The 24,225-nt window shown below is 41.3% G+C and overlaps 1 protein-coding gene across 1 annotated transcript; it reads right to left on the bottom strand.

The window, feature by feature from the left end:
• Positions 1-2,832: 2,832 nt before the first annotated feature.
• On the bottom strand, positions 2,833-21,888 carry SKIL (SKI like proto-oncogene). Its single transcript, XM_056498906.1, has 7 exons — positions 21,743-21,888; positions 18,894-20,815; positions 14,052-14,149; positions 12,454-12,695; positions 12,014-12,255; positions 10,777-11,001; positions 2,833-7,992 (listed from the first exon to the last, which is right to left on the bottom strand). Exons 2-7 carry the CDS (start codon positions 19,998-20,000, stop codon positions 7,831-7,833), a joined length of 2,076 nt encoding a protein of 691 aa, XP_056354881.1. The 5' UTR covers positions 20,001-20,815; positions 21,743-21,888; the 3' UTR covers positions 2,833-7,830.
• Positions 21,889-24,225: the final 2,337 nt, after the last annotated feature.

Below are 24,225 nucleotides of genomic sequence, written 5' to 3'. Positions count from 1 at the left end.
TATACAGATCTAAGTACTCTTGATAAAACAGGAGCAGCCCACTTCAAAACGCCAGAGGTGGAAAAACTCCTTATCTTCTGCATCAGGAGAAACAGACGGGCGGGACATGTTCCTAACTTCGCTCTTTTATTTTCTTTTCTTTTCACAGAGTGTTTCATGGCTGTGTCCTCCTGCAGCGCTGCTGGTTTTGCGAAGGGAAGGTTTGGGATGAGGTGGATGCTGCATGCCTGGAGAGACCACTAGTGGAGAGCTGTCTGCGGTGCACGGGCAGGGAAAAGGGACGAGAAAGTGACACAACAGTGAATTTCCTTCACTCCTAGAGCTGCCAGTGAGAGTGAAATACGGGAAACGCCAGTCCGAGTTTATAGTGCTAGGAATTAAATATATCCTGCTCCTCATCCAAGGGTATTTTTTGTCATTCTTTAACAAATGAAATGAAAAGCACGAATGAGAGCATCCTGAGCTTCATTTGCCATCTGCTCCTTAGATCCAAAATTCAAGGACATGAGGTCACAGTTTTCTCTCAAAGCTTCATCTCAACACTGGAGCACTACCAATATAGTTGAAAATCCTTTTTCAAGAGAAGCTTTTATAAGAAATATAAATTTAATAGCTGTTTTCACATTTGTTTTGTATTGTTGGTTACTCCTTGGGTTTTTTCTACACCTGGTTTATGGCATTTCTGTGAAGCCAAGCTGCCTGCTGGCCTTCCATGAAATTTCCTGATGTGATTCCACCTTCCTGCATAGCTTATCCTTCTACTGCACCCACCTCAGGTGGAGTGTGCTGTTACTGATACCCAAACATTAAATTTATGTTGTCTAGGGCCCAATTCTAGATGGATTTAATCTTCTAAAAAAAATATTTCTGCTTATTTATTATTCAGGAGATAAACTTGTCATCTCTTGGGTGAAAGTGATGTTGTTCCACTTCTAGGACTGAGTAATTGCATTGGACAGATCACGTGTCACCTCCTGAATTCAAAAGGAGATGACAGATTTCATCCCAAAGCTGAGGTCTGGAATCACTTTACAGTGATAGCGCAGCCACATCTAATGCACAATGTATTTTTTAAATGCTGCAAGGAATTCATTGGCATATACATCCTTCTGTAATTCAGTCTCCTACATTTTTGCTTTCCTTAACCACAAAAGCTTCTTAACTCCATGTTTTCCCTCACAAATGTATTTATCAAGGAGTGTGCAGAAGCAAGGAGTGAATGTGACACTTTGGTAACCAGCATTATTCAACAGAACTCGAGCTGGTGCCCACAGGGCACAGTGTGAATTATTTCATTAATGTCAATAGAGACAGGAGACATTTACCATTTTGTCAGTGTTACAAATCACACCACCAACAGTTAAGTGAATATAAGTTTGTATGAGGCAAGTGGACAATGATTTACAAGATCAATAAAATAAGGAACAACTTTCCAGCTATATGCCAAATAAGCTGATACACTTTGGGTAACAGCCTTAAAAGCTGCCTATTTAAAAGTAAGTGCTACACAGGCATTTATTACAGCAACAGTGGGAGCTCCTTAAAAAAAAAAAATCAATCTTTTTACCCTTCACTCCCAGAGTTTTTCTTTGATCTGCATTGTTCTCTCTGACAAAAGACAGGCGTTGCAATTAGTCATAGCTACCCAAGCTACCAACACCCCAGGGCTTTCTCATCCGAATGACTCACCTTGAACTTTTTCTTTACATTTTCAGCCTCACTGTTTCTTCCCTGTTTGGAAATACAGCAGTATAAAAAAGCAAGATGGGATGCAGAAATATACAAGTTTAAGAGGCTGAGCTCATCATTGTAATTTTCATTTTTATCCTAGTTCATACCTCTCCTTTCTCTCTTCATCTGTAAAATGCAGACAAATCCACGATAGCATTAAGGGTTTGCAATTACATGAAATATCATGATTTCCTATATGGGAAAGCAGCTCCTTAATACAAGCACAAAATATTTTTGCACTGATTTGAGGGGAAGAAAAAAATACCAAAATGTGTATGAATGTGCTTTCTTATGCATCAAGAAAAACTTCTCAGTATGAATAAAATCCTCCAGAAAATCTCCAACATATTATTTGTAGCAAAAGTTATATTTTACTACAACATAGGGGGTGTTTAAGTGACCAAAAAAGGGTTTATTTTTGTAAGTGATGGAAATTCAATGTAAATGGGACTTGTGGAAGAACAAGCAGCTTAAAGAAACTGCTCCTTCTTTTCTCCTACTCTTATTTTTCCACTATTTAAGCTCCCTGATGCTACACAAAAATGTTAAGGTAATAATCACAAGAGTCACCATCAGCAGTAACTATTTTTTTCAGCAAACAGAATAAAATTCTCATGTCCAATTTTAACTTTGTATAATCTCAGCATTTTCTCCGGCAATGTGTGTTTTCAATCTCATTTATTATTGAGCTATGGAAGAGTTGTGAACAACTCACACATTGCTTGAGCAGTCAAGCAGCAACAAAGCTGGGCACCAGAGAACTTGCCAAGTATGCAAAGAGTTCTATTTTCAGGTATAAACACCAAATTTGTGCCAAGATACATAGAAAGCTTGGTGCCAATACCTTTACAGAATCTTAAGAGCTTTAGAAATTGGATCTATGGGGAGGGATGGCTTTGATCTTGTTGATTTTGCTTAAAATAAATTTTAGAGAATTGGGGGCCTGCTGCAGGCTGTGGGAGCTCTGCTAACAAGTTTTGGTGTAATCTGATTTTAATTTACTGTAATCAAAGCAAGGAAGGCTCTATTCTTAGAAAAGCACCGAGTTAAACACCTTCAAAGAGTCAAGATTAGAAGTCAAAATTACAACAGAGACAAGGGTTCTGACATTACAGTTCTTTATTTGTTTTTGAGTCCACGATCTATACAGGTATTTACAAAGCATGGAAATGGATAACAGCACAAAATACAATTGAGGTATAAGCTAAGAGCACAGTATGTCATGTTTCAATAAATATAATTCAAAATTTGTAAACTAAGTGACCAGATAGATGCATCTTGTCTACTAAAACCATATAAAATATCTGTTAAATCTCACGTGAGGTAGAGGACAGTTTTGTGTGTCATGTAATGCAACCACAGCAACGCTGACAATAAGACTGTACATCATTGGCAAAGTATTAAAAATTGTTGAATGCACTGATCCTTTTTCACAGGCTTTTCCTGTGGTTTCAGAACAGTCACTCAACCTGTTGCCTTGAGCTAACACAGACTCAATTTTGCAGCTACTTTCTGTCATTTGAGAGAATTATACTGGCATGTCAACAGCAATAAATACTTTAGAGTGAGGATGAAAACACAAAAAATGTTCTGTCAATCACAGAAAGCAACGTGATGGCAACGAAATATTTCAGACCAACTTTTTATTATTTCCTAGAATTCGTTTAAATACAGTACAGCTGTGCTTTCTTTTAAGTGAGGTATCTCTTAGAAGAAAAAAAATTCAATTGATATCGTTACACTTAATTAATTTTCAAATAGTAAAATTTTATACTGTGTTTGCTGTGCTTGATGAAGTGCTTAAAACTCATTTTTCAAGCATTTTCCAACTGAACCACTAACCCTGAAAAAAACAATTTGCTAAGTAATGGAGACACACTATAAAATCATCGTGCAATTTGTAAGCAATAACTGCTTTCACAAGAGCTAAAAAATAACTGTATTTTTTAAATAGATATATGCAGCAAAAATTCTACAAGCTTTCTGTAAAGAAAACCAATGAACACTCACACTACAAATGTAATGAGCAAAAGAAAATTAAAATTTGCAGCTTCCTGCTGCTTACTATCAATGGCTTAAATAAAATTACCAAAATATTGCAAGCACAGATTAATAGGTAGGAGAAATTACATCTTTTGTTGACTTCACCAAGTTATAGAAAACTCTGTTGTGTGGATTAATTACACGAATTAAGTGCAGAAAAAATACAAAGTTGTTATCTTTACTGACAATCAAAATATATACTCTACAAACAAGTGAATTTTAGGAAGCTGACCATGACAGCATTTCAAGGCCAACTTCTCAACTAATGCTAGGAAAGGTTTCCAAAAATTTCATAACACATTCTAGCTATCCCCTCCCCCAATACAAAACAAGGATGTATGAACAAAACATTGTGACTGCTAAAATATGGGCCAAGATTTATTTCTTTTCAGGCCACCAGTAGCTTTATGCTCCCACCCAACTTTTCCTACATTACTAATTGCATTATGCCTTTACTATGTACAGATGGTTTTACACCTAAGCTATCAATATATTAAATATAGAATAAAATTAGTTTAAGGATGTGAAACATAACTACATTCATCTAAATACTCAAACTGAATGATATGCTTTACAAAAACTAAAACACAGACTTAACTAAGTTTGGAGTTTAAGATAAAAATCTCTTTTTGTTGAGGAACACCTGGTTACACTATGAGTGAGGGTGTTTCCAGACTGCCAAAATTACAAGAGTTTTACCCTCTAAGCTCTTCTATTTTATTGATTAAAGTGTACAAAGCATGTTAAAGTTCCATTTTATAAAAGTATAGGAGCAAATTAGGTATTCACCTCGAATCCTACTTATTCCAAAAGGTGCACTAGGCAACTTCCATCTTGGAGTAGGTGTTTAATAAAGCAACTTTCAAATTATAGACAATTTTAGGACTTTGTTCTACAGGCTTCATGTCACAACTATCTGGGAAAACTACTTCTTGCCTGAAAAGATCAGCAAGCAATGGCTGAAGGCAAACCAAACAATACATAAAATGAGCATGCTATGACTAAAAGCAAAGACTTAATTACTGATTTAGTCTCTACCATCAAGTGTGCACTTAAGTGAGGGCCCTCAAGAGTGCATTCCAAGTTCCTATGTCAGGCTGTAAAATGAACCATTCAATAGAATTAGGATAAGGTAACAAAAAAAAGGTCAACATATACTTATTCTAAAACTTAAGAGCATTATTTACAATTTACTAAAAAACTATCTTTCAGAGACTGTGAGCACACAAAGGTCTATGGCACATGTATGTATACATTATTACTTAAAATCAGTATAAAATTAAGTCTACACGTAGGAAAATTGTTTAGGTTACGTCAAGCCTGAAAGTAGTATTTAAGAATTTCAAGAGGATTACAATAATTTAAAATGCATTCTAACTTTAGATTAACTAAATGGAATATTTACAAAGCTACTTTTAAGGTCATTTTAATAAGCGTTCCATTGGCTTTACCAGCCAGATGTTCAAAAAACAATTAGGAGGCCTTATCTGCAATTTGAATTGCAGATAACTTCCTATAGCTGCTGGAGTTGTTGCAGCAGTGAAAATATGGGTACAAAGGATGGCCACCAGCACTTTCAGAGCCTCCAGCAGTGCCCCAAGAGCTGGCTGAGGCACAGGAACCTGGGCTGCACCAGCCCTCCACTGCCACTGCTGAGCAACTGCTGGCCAAGGGCACATCTGGAGTCACAGAACAGACAAGACCTGAATGGAAATGGAATATTCACTGTCCTACTGGTATAATATTGCCAGCTAAGCTGTAAATACTGTGCTGCATCAGCCACTGCAGCTGTGAAGGAGCTGTGGCTTTACCCACACTGACAGCCCCAGCCTGCCCCACAACAAAGGGACTCTCTTCATCCTCCAGCAGCACCCAGGTGGAACTTTCCCGTTTCCCAGCTCATCCAGCACAGGCTCTGCCAATCCCCCTGGACAGCCTGAAGCTCTGCTCCTCAGTCATCACACCTCCAGCAACACTCCTGCCTGCTCTCCCTGTAGCCACGGGTCTGGTGGTTGGACAAAAAAACATTTGTGGTGTTTTTAAAACAAGTGGTGCACACACAACCAGAACCATTTATTCAGCACCCTTCCCTCCAACCAAGCTGCAAAGACAGGCCATTTCCTTTTTAGTTGTTTGTTTTGGTTTTTTTTTTAATTTTTTGTTCTTTTTTTTTTTTTTTTTTTTTTTAAGAGGAAAAATTTGGAGATGGGAGCTGAAGAAGAGAAAAATATAATCCTGGTCTTCTTTTCTGGCAGGGGGTGGAACTAGATGATCTTTAAGATCCCTTCCAACCCAAACCATTCTATGATTCTTAACACTGACAAAGAAAATGGTTTGGTTTTTTTATCTAACGTTCTTTACTTGCCAGTGTAAATATGACACAGAGCTCATAAACAAAATTGTACAGTTATTAAAAAAATCATCTTATGACTCTGTGACATTTAATTTACCACCTAATTTCTCGTTCAATTTAAAGATATGTGCAATTTTATCTTTCTCTGTGATACTCAGTCTTGTTATACCACTAACACAGAAACAATAGGAGTTTTCAGTTTAACTAGTTGAGGTGGGGGTTAAAAATTTTAAAAAAAAAATCAATGTAGGCTTTTACTAGTGGTTGCATCCAAAATTAACTGAGTTATTAAGAGAATATTAAACTTAAGTACCTCAAAATCAGAAACTAAAAGCACAAGCTAAAATTATGTAGTGAAACACTAGAATTACTAAAATATTCCTATCACTGACATGATCAGCTGACATCTGCCAGCTCTATCCAATTTTTTGGAGAGAAGTGCAAAAAAGTTTTTCTTCATCCAACTTTAGCCATGCATATAACCCACTAGGAACCAGACTTCAGAAGTACTCAGACATTATATATATACATTAAACAGTAATTCTGTACAATTACACATTTCCCAATGTTATAGCTTAACAAACATGCTGTATTTTCTTAATTCATGGTAACCCTACCATGCCATTCAAATACAGAGACTATCAAAATGATTTTTCAAAGTGCCATACCTCAGAATTTTATATTTTAAGCTATGATCACAATGTAAGTTAAGGCCTGTTCTATGTACTGAAAGAAAAATCCACAAGTTGGCAAGAAGCTCAAAGTGTGGAGGCTTAGGGTACTAAAAAGTTGATACATATTCCTTAATAAATATTGTTTCTTGAAAGCATTAATATCTGAGAAACAGTTAAGTTTTCTCAGTTTCTAAAAGGAAAAGCCCCATCTTTAAGCCTTTTCTTAATGTTTCTTTCATATGTACTATAGAGAAAAAAAGAGAAGAAAACTTGTGAATTTTTAACTTCCCAAGATTCCTCTGTAATTGCAAATTTTTTATTTCACAAAACCAAACCAAAACAAAAAACCAACCCCTAATGCTTTCATCTTCCAGCAGAGCAAACAAGTGCTGGCTCTCACACTCTTTAGATTGATAATGAATTGTTAAATAGACAATACTGAAAAGATCAGCTGACTTCACATAATGAAATTATTGGAAAAACTCATGTTGGTAAATCACTTTTGATACTCAAATCATCAACCAGTTTTGGCAATTTTGAGCTCTGCCTTACAGACAAAAAGCTGCCTTTACTTTCCTCAGTTCAAGAATATTTAATTCTCACTGAAACCCAAACTATTTAAGACCTTGAAGAACTGAGAATGTTTTTAATGTACTTTTATAACTGGATGTGCAATTGATAGCAAAATAAAGATACCCACATATGTTTTAACAGACAATGCTAAAAGGTGTAGAGTCCTTAAGACTGCATTAGAAATAGACAGAAACTGGTCACTCTAAATCAAGAGTTTCGTATTTTTCATTGTTTTTGAAAAACACCAGTACAAATCAATGCAGATTTTCATTGGCTAGGAAAATCTAAAAATGTCTATCTCTATTTATTTATATCTATGTATATCTTCATCTGGACCTGTCTGGGAAATAGAAATCCATAAAGAACACTTTTTCTCAGCACACAAAAAATTGTTCACAATCATTAAAACCAAAACACCCTGTTTGAAGGACACAGTCATGCTTCCTCTTCCAATTTCTATTTTCCTTTCCCATTTTTTGAAGATTTCAGGATCTGTAGCTTCAATTCTTTTATCATCATCTCTAACTTTTCCCGGGCCTCTCGTTCCTGTCTCAGTTCATCCTGGAGCTCTTGTCTATCTGCCTCTGCATGATCCAACCTCTGCCTCAACTCTGCCAGCTGTGAAACACAAGAGACAGAGAGGCAGAGTAAATTTTAGCAAACTTATTTAAAACATCAAAGGGTCACAGATGGCCACTCCATGGATCCAAGTATTTCAGTCCACCAGAATTATGCAGTTATCAAGAATTTTGCACTTACCTGCTGCATCATTAGCAAACAATGTCAACGTGCAAAGTTGCATAAACGTCACACTATAATTTTTAAAAAGAGAAAATCCTATTTTTAAATGCATATAAGTTGTAGTTATATGAACTGCCACACCAGACTGTCAGTAATACACTGAATCTGTTGGGAAAAATTGTGATGATGTCTGCATTGGATGTGTCACAAATCCCAGAACAAACTGCATTTTTTCATTTTTCAGGTCAATTTCTCTTACCTGACAAAATATTACTTCTTTATTTCAAAGCCTGAATATATTTCTAGAAGAAACAAAACCACCAACACTGTTTTCTGATATTCCTTAGTGTAAATGAAATATTCAGAAAATCTTGAACATAATCATCTGTGTGTGTGTGTGTGTGTGTGTGTGTGTGTGTGTGTGTGTTCAAATATAAACCTGAGTTCACACAAATATTTTGTGATATATTTTGTGTTTAAACACAGAAATTAAATATTCTTTTCCTCTTTGGAATACAACAAGGCTCAAATTTGCTAGAATGTCACCAAAATTATTTACAGTGACATCTGGAAACATCTTTTCAAGTGTGGGAAAGTTCCTTATTGCTTAGTATACTACCAGCAGTTAAAACAGGGAGGAGACTGGAAACCAGCTATCCTCTCTCCCACTGATTTATGGCATTATTTCTTAGTAGAAGACCCCTCTCCATCTAAAAATATCTATCTGCCTTTAATGATACCTATCTACCTGATGTACATCATCACTACGCATCCATCTCACTGAGAATTAGGAAGACAGCTCATGAGAAGGAAAGAGCAGGAACCCACAGAGTATTACTGGTGTTCACCAACTGCTACAGAATGTGCTGGGTGAAGGAATGGCTGTGCTGATTTCAGAGAAACACCACATTTCATCCCTGCTTCTTTAATCAGAAACACTTCAGCAGTTCTTAGACAACAACAGGCTGTTAATGCAAGTCCTGAGTGCACAAGTGATGCAGTGAAGTGCAACAGTGCCCACTGCCTGCACGCTGCAACACGTCTCTGGCTTTGATTCCCAGATCTAAGGAAAGGCTCCTGGACTGGTTATTCTGCCCTACTGTGACTGACAGGGTGAAGCAATTATTCCAATAAAGAAGTCAAAAAGGAGGGCAAGACAGTGAGTATTCAGACAGGTCTAGAAAGGTGAAGAGATTTTTAAGCAAGTTGTAAATACTAAATTCTTAATTCTGTTTAATGCATTAGAAGAGTTCCTTGCAGTTCACAGCTCTCAGACAGAAAAGGCAGCCTGGGCAACTGCTTCAAGAACACATCAGATTAAGGCTTTTTTAAATGCTGTATACACAGCTTGGGGAAGTTCCCTGTCCTCAAGATCTCTGTTTAACTCTGGTGCTTCTTGGAACAAGAATCTACTGCAAGATGTGATAAATAGAAAAAAAGGTTCAAATTGTACATTATTAATAGATCTACCACAGAGGTAATAACAGAGTAAACTTTTATACAAGGAATGTATGTACTTTTCAAAGTCTAGCTTCAAAAGAAACACACAACCAATCTCCTTGGGGAACAATCCAGTTTTCACCCTCCAAAGGAAGCAAGCTGCACAAGCCCTATAAAACGTGCTGTACATGATGATCTCCATAAATTAGAACACGTTGTTACTTGCACTAATAGGGCTTGTACCAGATGTTTAGTAAATCAGGCCTTAGTCACAGAGGATTATTTCTGGCAGCAAAGGCCAAGAATCAGTGGAGTGGGATGTCATGAAATTAAATTCATGAGAAGGATTTACAATGTGAGTCTCTGCCCTACTCACCAAAAATACCAAAACCTGTCTCTCAAGTAGTGCCTGTTCTCAGTTTGAGTCAGTCAGACCAGGAAATATACACAGCTGTGAACCAAGGACCACAGAGCTTTACTGAGCTCAAGTTTTGGATTTTGTTCCCTTTAAAAATGTTGGACTGTGATATGGTGCAAAATAAAATACTTAATCATAACTACAGCCCCTTTTTTAAAAGGGGCATTCCAAGGTTTCCTTTGTCTTTAACTATATTTTTTCCCATTGGAATAACCTCCAACATAAAGAAGCAATAGTAAAAGCTAAAAGGAAGTGACAGGAAAAAACAAGTCTATAAGTTTTGACATATGAATCCAAGAGGCAAGAATGAGAGACACTAATATTATTTTAATTTCCAAGAAAACTCTTGTCTAAATGTTTTGTTAGAGCCCAGAAGGGGCTCATCAGATACTGCAGAAGGTTCCACCACCAAGGAACATGAGGAGCAGCAAGGTATGGCAAAAAGATAGTTCAGAGGTTTGGATTGTTTTGTTTTTTTTACATAAAATAACGACAGTGTTTAAGTTTGTATCATGGGCTAACCCATATACATCAAAAACAGATTTTTTTTAAACAAAAGGATGTAACAGACCTCACGTTTAAGTTTCGTATTTCATCAATAATATCATATGTTTCTGTAAGTTACATTCTACCTCATTTCAATCAAGGAACAGGAAAAAATATTGCTGTCTCTGACTTATTTTGGTATTTGTCTGTGGTGTCAGAACACAGAGAAAATGAAACCTTCAGGTGGTTCAACAACAACTCCACAATTTCCTGATACACTAAATTTGTTTTGTTTGAAATAAACCTCCCCTTCTCACCTGTGCTGCATATTCAGCTTCTTTATCTTTTTCCAAATTGGAGTCACAGCTACATTTTTGCTTCATCACTTGGTCCAGTTTCTTCTCCAAGTCTCTCTGCTCAAAATAAAATTCTTCCATTCTTTGTGCATGCTCTGCTTGCAAACATTCAAGTTCTTTTTGTAAGTTCTGCTGCTCTTCAGTCAGCTCCTTCATAGCTTTAGAGTTGCTTAACATTTCCACTTCCTGTAAAGAAAGATCAAGATCACATACTTCTTCTAACACCAGAAAAATAAAAAACCCCGAATTTAAAAGTGTTTCTGAAACCAGTGAGGCCAAAAAGACCATTAACAACAGACTGATCTACTTAACAATGAAATTATGGAATTCTGTAACATGCATCTAATTTTTAAGAAATTGCTTGTATTTCCAAGTACACAGAGCTTCCAGAAACAAATTTGCACTTCCAGCAGTGAGCCTCAGGAAGCAGCAGCACTGACTCACTAAAATATACTTTGAAGATGCAAAAAGTGTAGCATTAGAAAACAAAATGAAGTGTTTGATTTCTTTGTCCACTGATATTCTGGTATTTTTAAACTTGCAGTTTTTTTAAACTTATCTACAAGCTTTACCTCCAACAGCAGAACAACTTTAAAGCAGCAGCTCTAGGGCCCTACCTGAGCTCCTAGATTCTGAGAAAACATTTAAATTAAAATAAATTAAAATATTAGGTCTGTTCCACTGATGCAAGAAGTAAAGACATTATTAAACTGAATTCAGAAAACAGAAACATCACAAATGAACACCAGCCTCTAAAATAATTCATTATTAAAAAAAAGACGAAAAATAAAATCCCTAAAAGCACAGTTTAGCAAATGGGAATAGGAATAGGTGTTCTTTTATGTGCAGAATGGAAGATGGTGTTCTTTTTTATACAGGGCAGTGATAAGATCATTCCTAGAATACTGATATCTGCGCCTTTAAAAGCCTGAAAACTGAGAAATTTTAAAGGATACAGCAAAAGCAGGAGCTGCTTGGACCCAGCTGCTGCAAACTGAAGAGACACCACTTATTAGTGGGCTCAAAACTCACGAGCATAAGGGATATTGAAGATTTGGTGTCTGGATTTAAGCTGAGGGAAAGATGATCTGTGTGCTTTGGTGTTTCTAAAGGATGCAATCTGTGATGTTGACTGTGGAGCCAGCTCACACCAGCTCCCTGCTGCCCAGGGGGAAATGCACTCAGACTGCCACTGTACCATTTGGAGCTGCTGCTTCCTCCTCAAAATGGTGTTTAGCTTTTCCTGCTGCTTGATGTAGGTTTTCATTACTTCTTCCATGATCCTTCCCTTGTCATCCTCACAGCTGATGTCTTTCATGAGGGTGGGGGACAAGGTTCGTGCATCAGCACCTCCCTCAGCACGGCCAGAGTCTCTGGTGATTTTGGAAGAAACACGCTCAGACTTTCCACCTCTCGTGGAACGAGCTGGCACAGGAGGATCTACACAGGAAAAAAACAGAGAACAATAATCACAGAAAGTTCAAATTCCAGAGTGAAAAAAATGCAAAGAAAACCTGAGATTACAAAAAGGTGGAGGGAATTTTTGGAAACCTGAAGTGACATCACAAAATTCTAGCTCAGTGTAAAGCTTTCCATGGTATAAAAATCAAAGACTTCAACATAATTTTCACTACTCACCTAAACGTTTATTTGGCTGCTCCACACCAGCTTTCAAGTCAATTTTTTCCTGTTCTTCAAGAGAAAGCTCTGGATAGGAGGCAGCTTTTTTGTGCTTTCCACTACTGAGCTTCTTCTCTGAGTGCCCAGGTGAGGATTTATTAACTTCTGATGCTTTTACTGTTGTTTTTGCAACATCCTTGTATTGAGATGCAAGAGACACATTCGGGGCAACCACTTTATCACACATATAAAGGTAGTAACTGAAAGAGCAGAAGAGTAAAATTCATAGTGAAAGGTAAGACATAATAAATGATGGCTGGATGAGAGCAGTAACTTTAATTTAACATGAGCTCAAACTGTGAAAGCATCAATGAAAAATAAGCACTTCCTTTTAAAATTTTTCCAATGCAAAAGGAAAGCCTAATGACCCACTTAATCTTTACTGAGTAGATTAGATTATCTAGATAAGGTTTTGAGGCTATCAAACATGTAGATTTTCCAAACATGTCTGATTAAAAAAAAATCACAGAAAATCATATGACAACTTCATTTAGATGCAAAGAGTGGAATTAGAATGCCAATGAATCCAGACTCTCCAGCATTTTCATAATCCTTACATTAGCAATGGAGGATGGGGAGGTGATCAGTGTAGTGGGAATGAGCACCTCACTTAATTAGCAAAGCTGTGTTCTGACAGTCCTGGGGCACGTCTGGGACCAATACTGGACCTTCCTTCCCAAGTGCATTGAGCTGCCCATTTGGATTTTCACAGCTCCTGGAGCATCCCTGTCTCCCACCCTCACCTCACCACTCAGCCCAGTACAGAGGGAAGAGAGGCCCAGGTGTGCTCAGGTCAGTGCCAACATCACCAGTGCCCCTGGAGCTCAATTGCTGTCTTCAACACTTCCCTTTCTCCTGGTTCTGAAGGAAGGCACTGGCACAAACAGAACCCACTACAGAAGTTCCTCCACTCCCTTCCTTGCCTGGGAACCAGTGTGATGTGCGTGCACCAAAAAGGGTCTTCTCTAACCCAAATCCAGGACCTGTGCAACCACAGGGGGTGAGGGAAAGTGGAATATCAAGAAAAACTGTTTCCCTTGCTGCTGGTGACAAACTGGGTAAGGGATCAATGTTTCTAAAACCAGGAAACCAGTCCACAATTCAGCTGCAGCCCTCGTTCCACTGTAGAAGAAAGTACTCCAACACCTCTTGGAAATCTTTTCTGGAAGGAAATTAAATTGTCCTCATGGTAAATATGCAGCTTTCCACATGCATGAATTGTATTACAATACGAAAGATCAAAAGTTACCTCTGTCATTTCTACTAAGAAAGGGGAAATTTTAATTGCATTTCAATTGTATTGCCTGCTGAAGAACACCCACAGGTCACAGCTTGAGTCCTATACCTAAACACACTCATAATAAGCAGTTCATTAGTACTTACACAAAGAAATGCATAAAAATTTAGGGTTAAATCATTCCTGTGTGATACCTGAAGAGTTATCCTTACAGTTCAGGTTGAAAATACATTTTTTTGCAGTTTGAATTATCCCTAAATAGCCAAAAGTATTTGAATACTTGACAGTGCTTATATTTCTACATAGGAAACTCAGTTACCTGGGGTGGAAAAAGGAAGGTGGTTGAGGATCAGTTTCTGCTTCTTGCTTTATAACTGGATACCACTGCGATAATTCCAGGTTCTGCTGTGGTTCTGCCTAAAGGAAAGAAAATAAATTGGTAACTGAAACACAGGTTATTTACATTTTCACAAACACTCCTCAGGGATATGGCATTTACACCATTTATACAGGTACACCAGAGAAACTGGGGTGCTGGGAAATGGGGTTTCTTTGGCAGAGATACAAGCCACAGAATTATCTCTGATCTCCAATTTACCATTGTGGGCAAAACAGCAATGAAATTAAAGGAAAATCTCTTCACAGACCTATCTAAAAGCTCTGCTCAGTTTCAAAAACTCTACTAAACAAGCTTGAGAGAAACAGAAAGCAGAAACTAGAATTCCCAAAAGTTGTAGGAGCCATTTGTAATAATGTGTCTATATAAAGTAAGCACCTGCCAGATACTTTATTTCAAAATTAAATGCAACAGTGTGCTGCTATTCCAGGGACAGAACTTTCTTCAGTCATCACAAATTTTCATTACACAAGCAGGCAAAGCTGCTCCCATTAACATAAAAATGCCATTCCTTTTGCAGTAGCAAACAAAATTACCTCAGGTGCATCAAAATATATAATCTTAAAAACTTCTGTGTATTTTGCATTTGGAAAGCAATTCTTGTTCTGTGTGTCTCAAGAGATGTTTTTGGAATCACTCTTTACTCAAAATTCCTGGTGATACTTTGTGCTTCCCTGCAAAGTTGCTCTTAACTTCAAGTGAAAGTGTCTCCCCATATATTTACAATATTCTCATAGCTAAGAAATCAATTTGTAATTCCACTGTATTAGAACAGCTTTGGGACGTGGGGTTTTGGGTAGGCTGTGATTGGCTGACCCCAGGCAGCTGCCAAGCACCACAAAGCTGCTCCCTCAGCACCATCCCCAGGGCATGGAAGGGAAAAGAGCAAGGAAGCTCCTGGATCAAGATAAAGTTGGTTTAAGAGGTGAAGGAAAAACACAAGTAAAGCAAAGGGCATGGCTCAGTCCTTCCCTCAGAGAACTGCCCAGCCACCCTTGAACAACCTCCACCTTGGATGCCAAACCCTCTTTCACCTCCTCCTATCCCGGTTTTTATTGTAGTAGCCAGAACATTGTGTGTTAGCCACAGTTTTAGCCACAAATCCAAAGCACAGCAGCATACAGGCTGCTACAAAGTCACCACCATTCCAGCCAGACCCAGCACCTTTGATAAGCTGCTCAATTAAAAAAACAGCCTATAAAGCTTAAACTGTTAAATAATCCTGTATTGCTATATTATCAGAAAAGTTTGTATTTACACACCCTGGAATAAACTTGAAGAGAATTTCATCCCTGGCAGTGTGAGAGCCCCAGTGACCTGAGCCATGTCTGAACAACCCAACACCACCCAGCCCTGGCAGGCACCAAACCCCACCTGCCCCATTCTGACCAAAACTCCCACCCCACCAAACTCAGCTCTCACAACGAAACTGAAACTCAACTCCACCCCTGCCGTTCCTCAAATCACTTCCAACACAGACAGAAAGGGAGGGAGGGCGCAAGGAAGAGAAGCTCTGGAGTTGTAAATTCATAAGAAGGCTTTAAATAAACAATATTTGAATAATCTCTAGAAAAATGGCCTCATCCTGACACTTGTCAAGTTTTTTCTACCTACTCAGATCATTCTAATAATTTAAGTAATCACATATAATCTACTTATACTGCAGCTAGTATGCAGTGATCTGATTTTAGCTTTAGATCACATTTGTCCATATTTTAGGACTAACATGCTTATATATTTACATATGAAATTATCAGGTCATCTCTACTTTCAAATTACTAGGTCAGATTTTTTTTTTCCTCTTTACCTATTTCAAATGGAAACTGAATTTACTGTCTATCCATTAGCGAGAATCTTGCAAATGAATTTCATAGCATGCAATCAAATTTTTACTTAGGGAAGAAAATAAAACGTTACCATAAATAAACAAAGCATTTTCTAAGTATTTTTCTAACAGGATTCTTCCCTCACCATTCAGGTAAATTAAATACGGCATCTATTTCTATATATGTATGTATATATATCTATATGTCTATTTCATTACCTGACAATTTGTTTATTTTAGATGCTCTTAAATAATTCTGCAAACACAACAAGCTGAATTGAATTACTTCAACTCAAACTGTTTAAAAGGGTTGCATGAAAAATCACTTATTTTTCTTCAAGGCTAGTTGGACAAAGGAAAAAAAGAAAAAATAAATAGGTAAATAATGGTTTAGTGTAATCATTAAGCCAGTAGTTTTAGCAGAAATTGGATTTATAAATCCAGGAGATATGTTAACCCTCTATGCTGTAAGATTTCCCCCGTGCACTGTGACCAGCTCAAGGAATCAGAGAAGCAAGACACTAAAACTTTGAAATTAGTGCAGAGATGATGAGAAACTGTCGCAAAGTCAAAGGGAACAAGGATCTGTCAGTGCAGGAATCAGCAGACTTGGTGACAGCTGTTCCATGAAGAGCAGGTGGATGTTGCACTGCAGTCTAGAACTCCACAGAAAATTGTGACAATCAAGCACACCGCTCACAGCTTTCTTATTAACACAAAGAACAGAAAGGAATTAATCTCAAGAGTACTTTGCTTTTAAAATATTGAAACAAAAGCATATTTGCACTGTGAGGTGAATAAACTGAGAACGAAATGCTAAGGAGAAAGGCAAAGCACAGGCTAGGATGCTCCAAAGACTATGGGATTTAATTAACTCATTATTTCTAGATGGGGAAAGACCTAGCCAAGGGCAACTGTTCTTCCTGGGCCCTCCACGATAATCACAAAGATGTGTCAGCACTTCTGAGGACTGACTCAGCAAAGGTGGTGAGGTGAGAGAACAGCAAACAGAACACTCTGCACATAAATTCCCCTAGGAGTGTAAGGAAAGGGAATGTCTACACGTGGCACCTGATATCCCTCCCAAAACACAGAAATGAGTTGTGGCTGCTCAACCCTGGAGATGTTCAAGGTCAGGCTGGATGGAGCTGTGAGCAATCTGGCCTGGTGGAAGATGTCCCTGTCCAGGGTAGGGGGTGGAATGAGATGATCTTTAAGGTCCCTTCTAACCTAAACCATTCTGTGATTCTATGAAAAGACAACTGAAGCAGCCTAAGCTCCCCCAGGACAAGGAAAGGGAAACCGTACTCCAACATTGCCCTCTTAAACTCTTTTACTCTTTTGTACTTCAAGATAAATATCCACAGGATGGAAAAAAACCCAAAACCTCCCCCACCATTGTATTCTGTTCAGGTTTTCACAGCTTCTGACTCTGGTTTCACATGTTGCTTTGTAAAAAGAACTACACAGTTCTGCAATGGAAGACTGAAAAAAGTTTTACAGTTTCATTTGCACCAGTCCAGTCCAAATTACTGCCACTGCTAATTTCAGCTGGGCTTTTTTTCCTCTTTGCACATGAAACTGAAAGACCTCATTGTCTGAAATCTGCTGCTGTGGGAAGAGAAGCAGCATTTATAGGTGTGAACGTGGAAGACTATTTCCACTGATGCATCCACCATGCTGTAGTTCACTTCCTACACTGGCATTGCAAGAATAAAGACTGACATGTCTTTATCAGTTGAAAAGCAAAGTCTCTTTGCTAGGAGACTGCATCTTCAAATAATTCAGCATGTGGAATCATGCCACAATGCAGACTTCCATGGGAATCTGCTGGTAAAATTTCTTCCTGCAGACTGGCACCACTGTAACAATACCTGTTACTACAGTCAGCCTTCCTGCAACACCAACTTTACAGAAAATTTGTGCTGAAAGGTGTCAGCTCATAGACCCCTTTTTGGGCTCAACCATCTGCGCTGCTCTTGCTGCTATTTTGAAATCCACCACAAAACATCCAACAGACAACATGGATTTATCATCAAACCAGAAGCCATCAAAAAGACACAGAAAAACTGAATACACTGAAAAGAAGCAATCATGGGGCAGAAACCATTAAAAACCTATTAAAAGTTTTAATTATGCCCCCAAATTGTGCTTTCAATGAATGGGAACATCTATATTAATGTTTCTCTGCTGCTGGTCCTATTATTTAAAGAGAAGCTCTCCAAGGGACAAATAAGCTCTGTATTTTGGAACCACAGCACAGACTTGCAGCAGTATTTTAGGAAAAAATAAGATGTCTATTATTAACCATTGTCAAGATACCGGCCTACAGCTCATTACTTGGGCTGCTTAAAACCCCCTCTTTTTAGCATATTTCACTGCACAAGTGGTTTAAACAGAAAGCTCTTGCTGAACAAGCAGACTGGGTTTCTAAATAGCCATTTAGCAAAGCACCATTACCCTGCACACAAGTCATGAGATGGGTGGCCAGCAAGCCAGGTTGCCATACAGCCCACGTGTGCGTGCTGGAGTACAAACAACAAATGAAGAATTCATTTGTACTACTCGATTTTCAAGCTCCTTTCTGCTTTGCTCAGCTGCTGCAGCACACGCTGCATAAAACCTACTCAAAGGTCAAATGGGAGAACAAAAATTTTCACAATAGGCTGAACTTTTCAGAGTCTGTATACCTTAGGACAGAACAAGAACCAACAAAGCCAAGCCAGCTCAAATGGTTACTTGCAGCCCAAAGAGGAAAGAAATTACCACCCCTCTTAATGAGAAATGTTATTTCCATGGTGAAGCTCTCACAAATTTATCTTAGGCTTGATGTGACAAGTATTCCCACTTAGAAAAGCCAAGCAATGTGCTTCTAAAACAAGTATTTATGTGTGAACAGAAAGAGATCTGGGAGTTTTACACCACCAGGTGAAACTTACTTTGGACCGAATTCTTTTCTGATTTTTCTCGCTGAATTTCTCCTTCATTTCCTCCAAGAGATGCTTCAGCTCTCTCTCCTCTGATGTGCCCAGGTATTTTTGGTTAATGTGCAGGTAGCAGTGCCACTTGGCTGACTCAAAGCCCCAGTGGCAGGTCCTCTTGTCCGGGGATCTGTGTGAATGCATCACGAAGGTCTGGGGCGAGAACATCCCGTAGCATTCCAAGCACTGGATGCACGGGTCATCAGGGGCAAGGTAGAACTGAGGTGCAAACAACCCCTGGCACTTGCCCAGGCATTCATGCTCTACCTCGAAGGCACTGCCAGTCTCTTTCAGCTGGGCCAAGGTGTTCTTACCAGGGAGGAAACTGCCACTTTGGGGAAAAGTGCGAGGGCGCAGTAAAGCATTGCATAGTCTCTGAGCGTCCGTCAGCGTAATGAGCCCACAGGACGGAGCGTTGAATGGAAGAATTCCCAAAACCTTCAGAATGTGAAGCTGGTCAGAAGTGCACCTTGAGCAGTAGATATAGAGCTCATCACACACCGTGTTGATCTGCTGCAAGGAAAAGTCTCGGAGAACAGAATTCAACACTTGAGGCAGGCAAAGTCTTTTTTCTCCTCCGACTTTAAAACAAGAGATGGATTCCCCCTCCAGCAGGGTCTGGGTGAGTTCTGTGGAGCTGTCTGGAGGGATGAGCAGTGGACCAGAGAGGATTTGTGGTGATGGGAGAGGCAGGAAGACAGTAGGTGACATACTTTCCTGGGAATACCGAGCTGAGAAAGCTGCAGGTCCACCCAGGGAACTCTGGCTGCTCAGGTGGAACTGTGCCAACGTGTGTTTCAAACCTGGATTTAAACTCAAAGGCTCAGATAGTGAAGCACTGTTTGGCTTGGCGGTTGCCCCATCAGCCTCCACTGGAGTTTCGTCATAGTCATCCAGGTTTTCCTTCTTTATTGTTGGCAATTTATTTATTACAACCTGTACTTTGTTATTTGCATGCATTTCTGTCATTGCTTTTTTCAGTGGAGGACTCCCATCCTCTTGGATCCTCCTCCTTTTTTGGTCTGAAACCAGACCTAGAGGCAAGTTTATCTGTGGGCTTTCCATTGCTAAACACTAGAGCTTTAATTAAGCCAGTCCTGAATGTGCATTTTCTTGCTTTTTGATATAAAAAATAGTTTCATGTAATCTTGGATTACCAAGCTGCACACTCCTTTCACTAAAACATTACTTCTTCAGTATCCAACAGTAAAAACTATAACCCATTTTGCATGTAATACAGTAAAATTACTAATGGAGAGGTTACACTATTTTCTTAGTTACTTGTTCAATTTTATAATATAAAAACCCCAATGCAATATGTATACAAAAGGTTTTCTTCAGACCCTACCCACTATTTTACACAGTAGTCTTGTCCAGCAATTTTTAGTAAAAAACGATGCGCTGATGCGTGTTCATCCTTGATCGTTTTTTCCTTTAAAAAATATACTGTCTTTTCACATAAGTCTCTATTTAAATATTAAAATAGAAAAATGGGCTCAGTTAGAAGAATGTCAATCTTAACGCAATGATCCAAAACGTAGTTTAAGTCGTGTGAAAATTTTATTCAGCACTTTCAGCTCCCAGAGATCAAACACAATCTTAAGGACTTGCTTTACTGTGCTGCCAGCTTTATGATTTCACCACCACCACCGTGACAGCTACTATGGCAGTTCACAAACAAATTCTGAAATTAAAGGCTGATCCAGATCGTTGGCAAAAAACTAAACGTCCCTAGAGAGTCACCTTTCGCCCAGATGTCACTGCCATGTGTCAGAATTTTCCCAGCCCAGGTTATTAGTAATAGAGGTGAGATCCAGGCCATGGGCTGAATTCATGCTGTGTGCTAGCACAGAGTTCTGCCAGTTCTTCTTCCTGATAACCTGTGAAAGAGAGAGAGGCCGATCACAAGCAATTCCAGAGTTTGCTCTGTACCTAAAGGGGCTTCAAGAGAGCTGGAGAGGGACTTTTGACAAGGGCAAAAGTGTGACAGGAGTCACAGGACAAGAGAGAATGGCTTTAGACTGAGAGAGGGAAGGTTTTGATTTTATACAAGAAAGAAATTATTCTCTGTGATAGCAGTGAGGCCCTAGCACAGGGTGCCCAGAGGAGCTGTGGCTGCCTCTGGATCCCTGGAAGTGTCCAAGGCCAGGCTGGACAGGGCTTGGAGCAGCCTGGGATAGTAGAAGGTGTCCCTGCCCACGGCAGAGGTGGGGGGTGGAAACAGATGAGCTTTAAGGCCCCCTCCAACCCAAACCCTTCTGGGACTCCCTGCCAATAACTCGCGAACAGCGGGACGAGCTCCCGAGCGATGGGCGATACCGGCGGGGGAGGGGGCGGTCCGGAGCGGCTCTGCCGGCGTGCACGCCCGAAAGGACGGGCGCTCCGGGAGCCACGGCCCGGGCACCGGCTGCACCCACCCCGGGCACCGACCCCTCGCCCCGCAGCCCCTCCCGGGACGCCGCATCCCGCCGCTCCCTCCCGCGCCGTGACTCACCCCGGCCCCGCCGGCAGCGCTCCGGGCACGGCTCAGCCCTTCAGCCCTTCCCCCTCCCGCCGCCGGGCTCGCCCCTCCGCCCTGCCCGGCTCCCCGCTGTCCCCAGCCGTACCGCGCCGCTCCGCCGCCCCCGAGTCCTCCCCCGCTGCCATCCCCGGTACCCCGCTCCCCCTCTCCCCGCCGCCCCCGCGCCGCCTCTCCGCAGCCGCCGCTCGCTGCCTCCCTCCCATCCCCCGGCGGGCGCTCCCGCCCTTCCCCCGCGGCTCCGCCGCCCCGCTCCCCGCCGTTCGCAGTAAGTTCCCCGGCTGCTCACCCGGCGCCGCGGGGGCTCCGGCGGCCGCGGGGAGCGGAACAGGCGCCGCGCTCGCGCCGCCCACCCGTGACCTCACTGCGGAGACCGAGACGGCGGCGGCGGCGGCGGCGGCGCGCGGGCACGAACCCGCCGGCGGCGCGCGCCGGCCCCGCCCACTGTCTGGGGCAGCGGCGGGAGCGCCCGCCCGCCCCTCCCCCGCCCGCCGCCGCCTCAGCGCCGGGAAACCCGGCCTGGCCTCCCCCCCGACCGCCCGCGGGGAAAGAGCAGGAAGAGAAATTAAAAATAAAATTAAATTAATACATATATATAATATACATCAATAAGTGAATCTACATGGAAAAGTGTTGTTTCTGCCCGGTTGCCCTCAGCCCACCCGGTCAGACGCGGCCCCCGCCGTCCTGCCGCCGTTCCCCCGTCTGCCGCCGAGAGGGGCCGGCTGAGGGACGGGGACGGAGCGGCAGCTGGGGCGGGGGAAGGGAGAGCGGCCGTGGCAGGAGGGGGAGAGCCGGGCGGGCGGGCGGCCAGGCGCTGTCGGGCGTGTCGCTCCCCTGAGGCGCGGCGGCGGCGGCGGGCAGAGGCCGCCAGCGAGGGGCTCTCCGTGGCTGTCCCTCAGGGAATGTCCCTCAGTGAGTGTCCCTCACTGACTGTCCCGCAGTAACTGTCCCTCAGTAACTGTCCTGCAGCGAGGCTTCCGCAAAGAAGGTCCCTCAGTGACTGTCCCTCAAAGAAGGCCGCTCAAAGATGGTCCCTCAGGGGGAGTCCTTGAGTGACTGTCGCTCAAAGCGCGTCCCTCGGTAAGGGTGTCACGGTGACTGTCCCCTAGCGAGGGTCCCCAAAGGGCGGGCTGTGCTGTGCCATTGCTGGGGAGAGGGCAGTTGACGGTGCCTGTCCCAGGAGCGGTGTCAGGCCGCCCGCTCCAGCCACGGGCTCGCAGCAGATGCTGGAGCGCGGATGTTTTGGGAAGCGAAATGATCAAACCGCGGAGAGGCGGGGAAGATGCTCTTCAGGGACAGTTTAGGCGCTGTACAACTCGTTCATGTATTACAAGTTTCTTCCGCCTGCAAGAAGCCCGAAGCTCTTCAGTTTACATCTCTGTGAAGACAGCGCTTCAGCTGGGATTACGGCGCAACCCCGTTTGCCGTTTCTTTTCATCCCACACAGTTGCATATTTTGATGCGAGTACAAAAGCAGAGCACATGAAAAGAGGGCAGTTGTACAAGCACCAGGCACCGCTTTGCACCGGCCAGCGCTGCCTGCGGCCGGCGCGATCCCTGCTCCCAAAGCCGTCCCAGGAGGATTATGGCACAGCCACAGCGCCTGCCTCGCTGCTGATCGGCTGAGAGAGGCGCTTGGTGCTCTTTAATCCCTGACTTCGCACCTTGGATGTGCTCAGGTTTCCCCTGGGCTGGCCGGGATCGCTGATGGAGAAGTCCTTGAGCATCACTGCAAAGCTGCTTCATCTCTTAACTCGCACTTAAACCACCACATCGGCGTGGTATCTGCAACAATATCTACAGTATCTTTGGATCTGAGTGATCTTTAAGGCTTCTTCCAACCCAAACCATTAGGGTTTTAATAGAAAAGCAAACATTTTTGCAAAGAATACTATCATCCAGTACTTATTTAGTTAGCAGATATAAGGTCTACTTAAAAGCCACAACAATATGGTAGAATTAAACAAGATTTCTGAATCCACTAGCTTTTGGAGCTGATTGTGAAAGATACGGACCTATGAGGGAATTGTCTAGACATTCTAGACATTCCTGTCTGCTTCACCCTCTTGGACTTTAGGATCTGATTAAAAAAAAACCAACTCTCTCTTCAAATACCAATCAGTGAAATGTACTGTGTCATAATCCCTTTTGAATTCACTGAGAAAATGTGATGTCTAACATCAGAGCTGGACTGATCAATGCCTGTGAGGAAGGCAACATATGTAGACATATTTCATCTTTTATTAGACCTCCTGATGTCATGGAAGCTTAGGATTCAGTGGCATTCTTTAATTTGTTGGGGTTTTTTTTTCAGGTTCTTCTGCAGAAATGTTCCATTTCAGGTTACAAATTCTGGTAACTATTGTGCTGTAATGATAGTGTTGCTATAGAGCTACAATAATCAGGCAATGGAAGACAAAGTTTGTAGGTAGAGGATTGTCTAAAAAAAGGTGTTAGCTCTGCCTACAACTTCTACTGTGGACTGTGAAAAGCAGTTCTAAAGACACTGCACAACTAAAACCTGAGTTACAGACCTTTGTAAGTGGTAATAAAGTGCACTAACAGCACAGGAGGAATCTTTCTCTGATTAATAAAGTGTCTGAATTTTCAAGAATTGCTGAGGCTCTGGGGAAGCTCACAAATTTCCCAGATACATAGTCCCTGAAGATGCACAATTTAACTATGAACTGTGCCCTGGAGAGCCCAATTTAACTGTGAACAAAGACGGTGAATTTTCTTCTCTGATGAGATTATATTGTGCTTTTTAAA

Source organism: Oenanthe melanoleuca, chromosome 9 (assembly GCF_029582105.1).
Source record: "Oenanthe melanoleuca isolate GR-GAL-2019-014 chromosome 9, OMel1.0, whole genome shotgun sequence".
Lineage (NCBI taxonomy): Eukaryota > Metazoa > Chordata > Aves > Passeriformes > Muscicapidae > Oenanthe > Oenanthe melanoleuca.
Note: the sequence above shows the minus strand (reverse complement) of the source record. Positions and strands in the feature narration are given on the sequence as shown.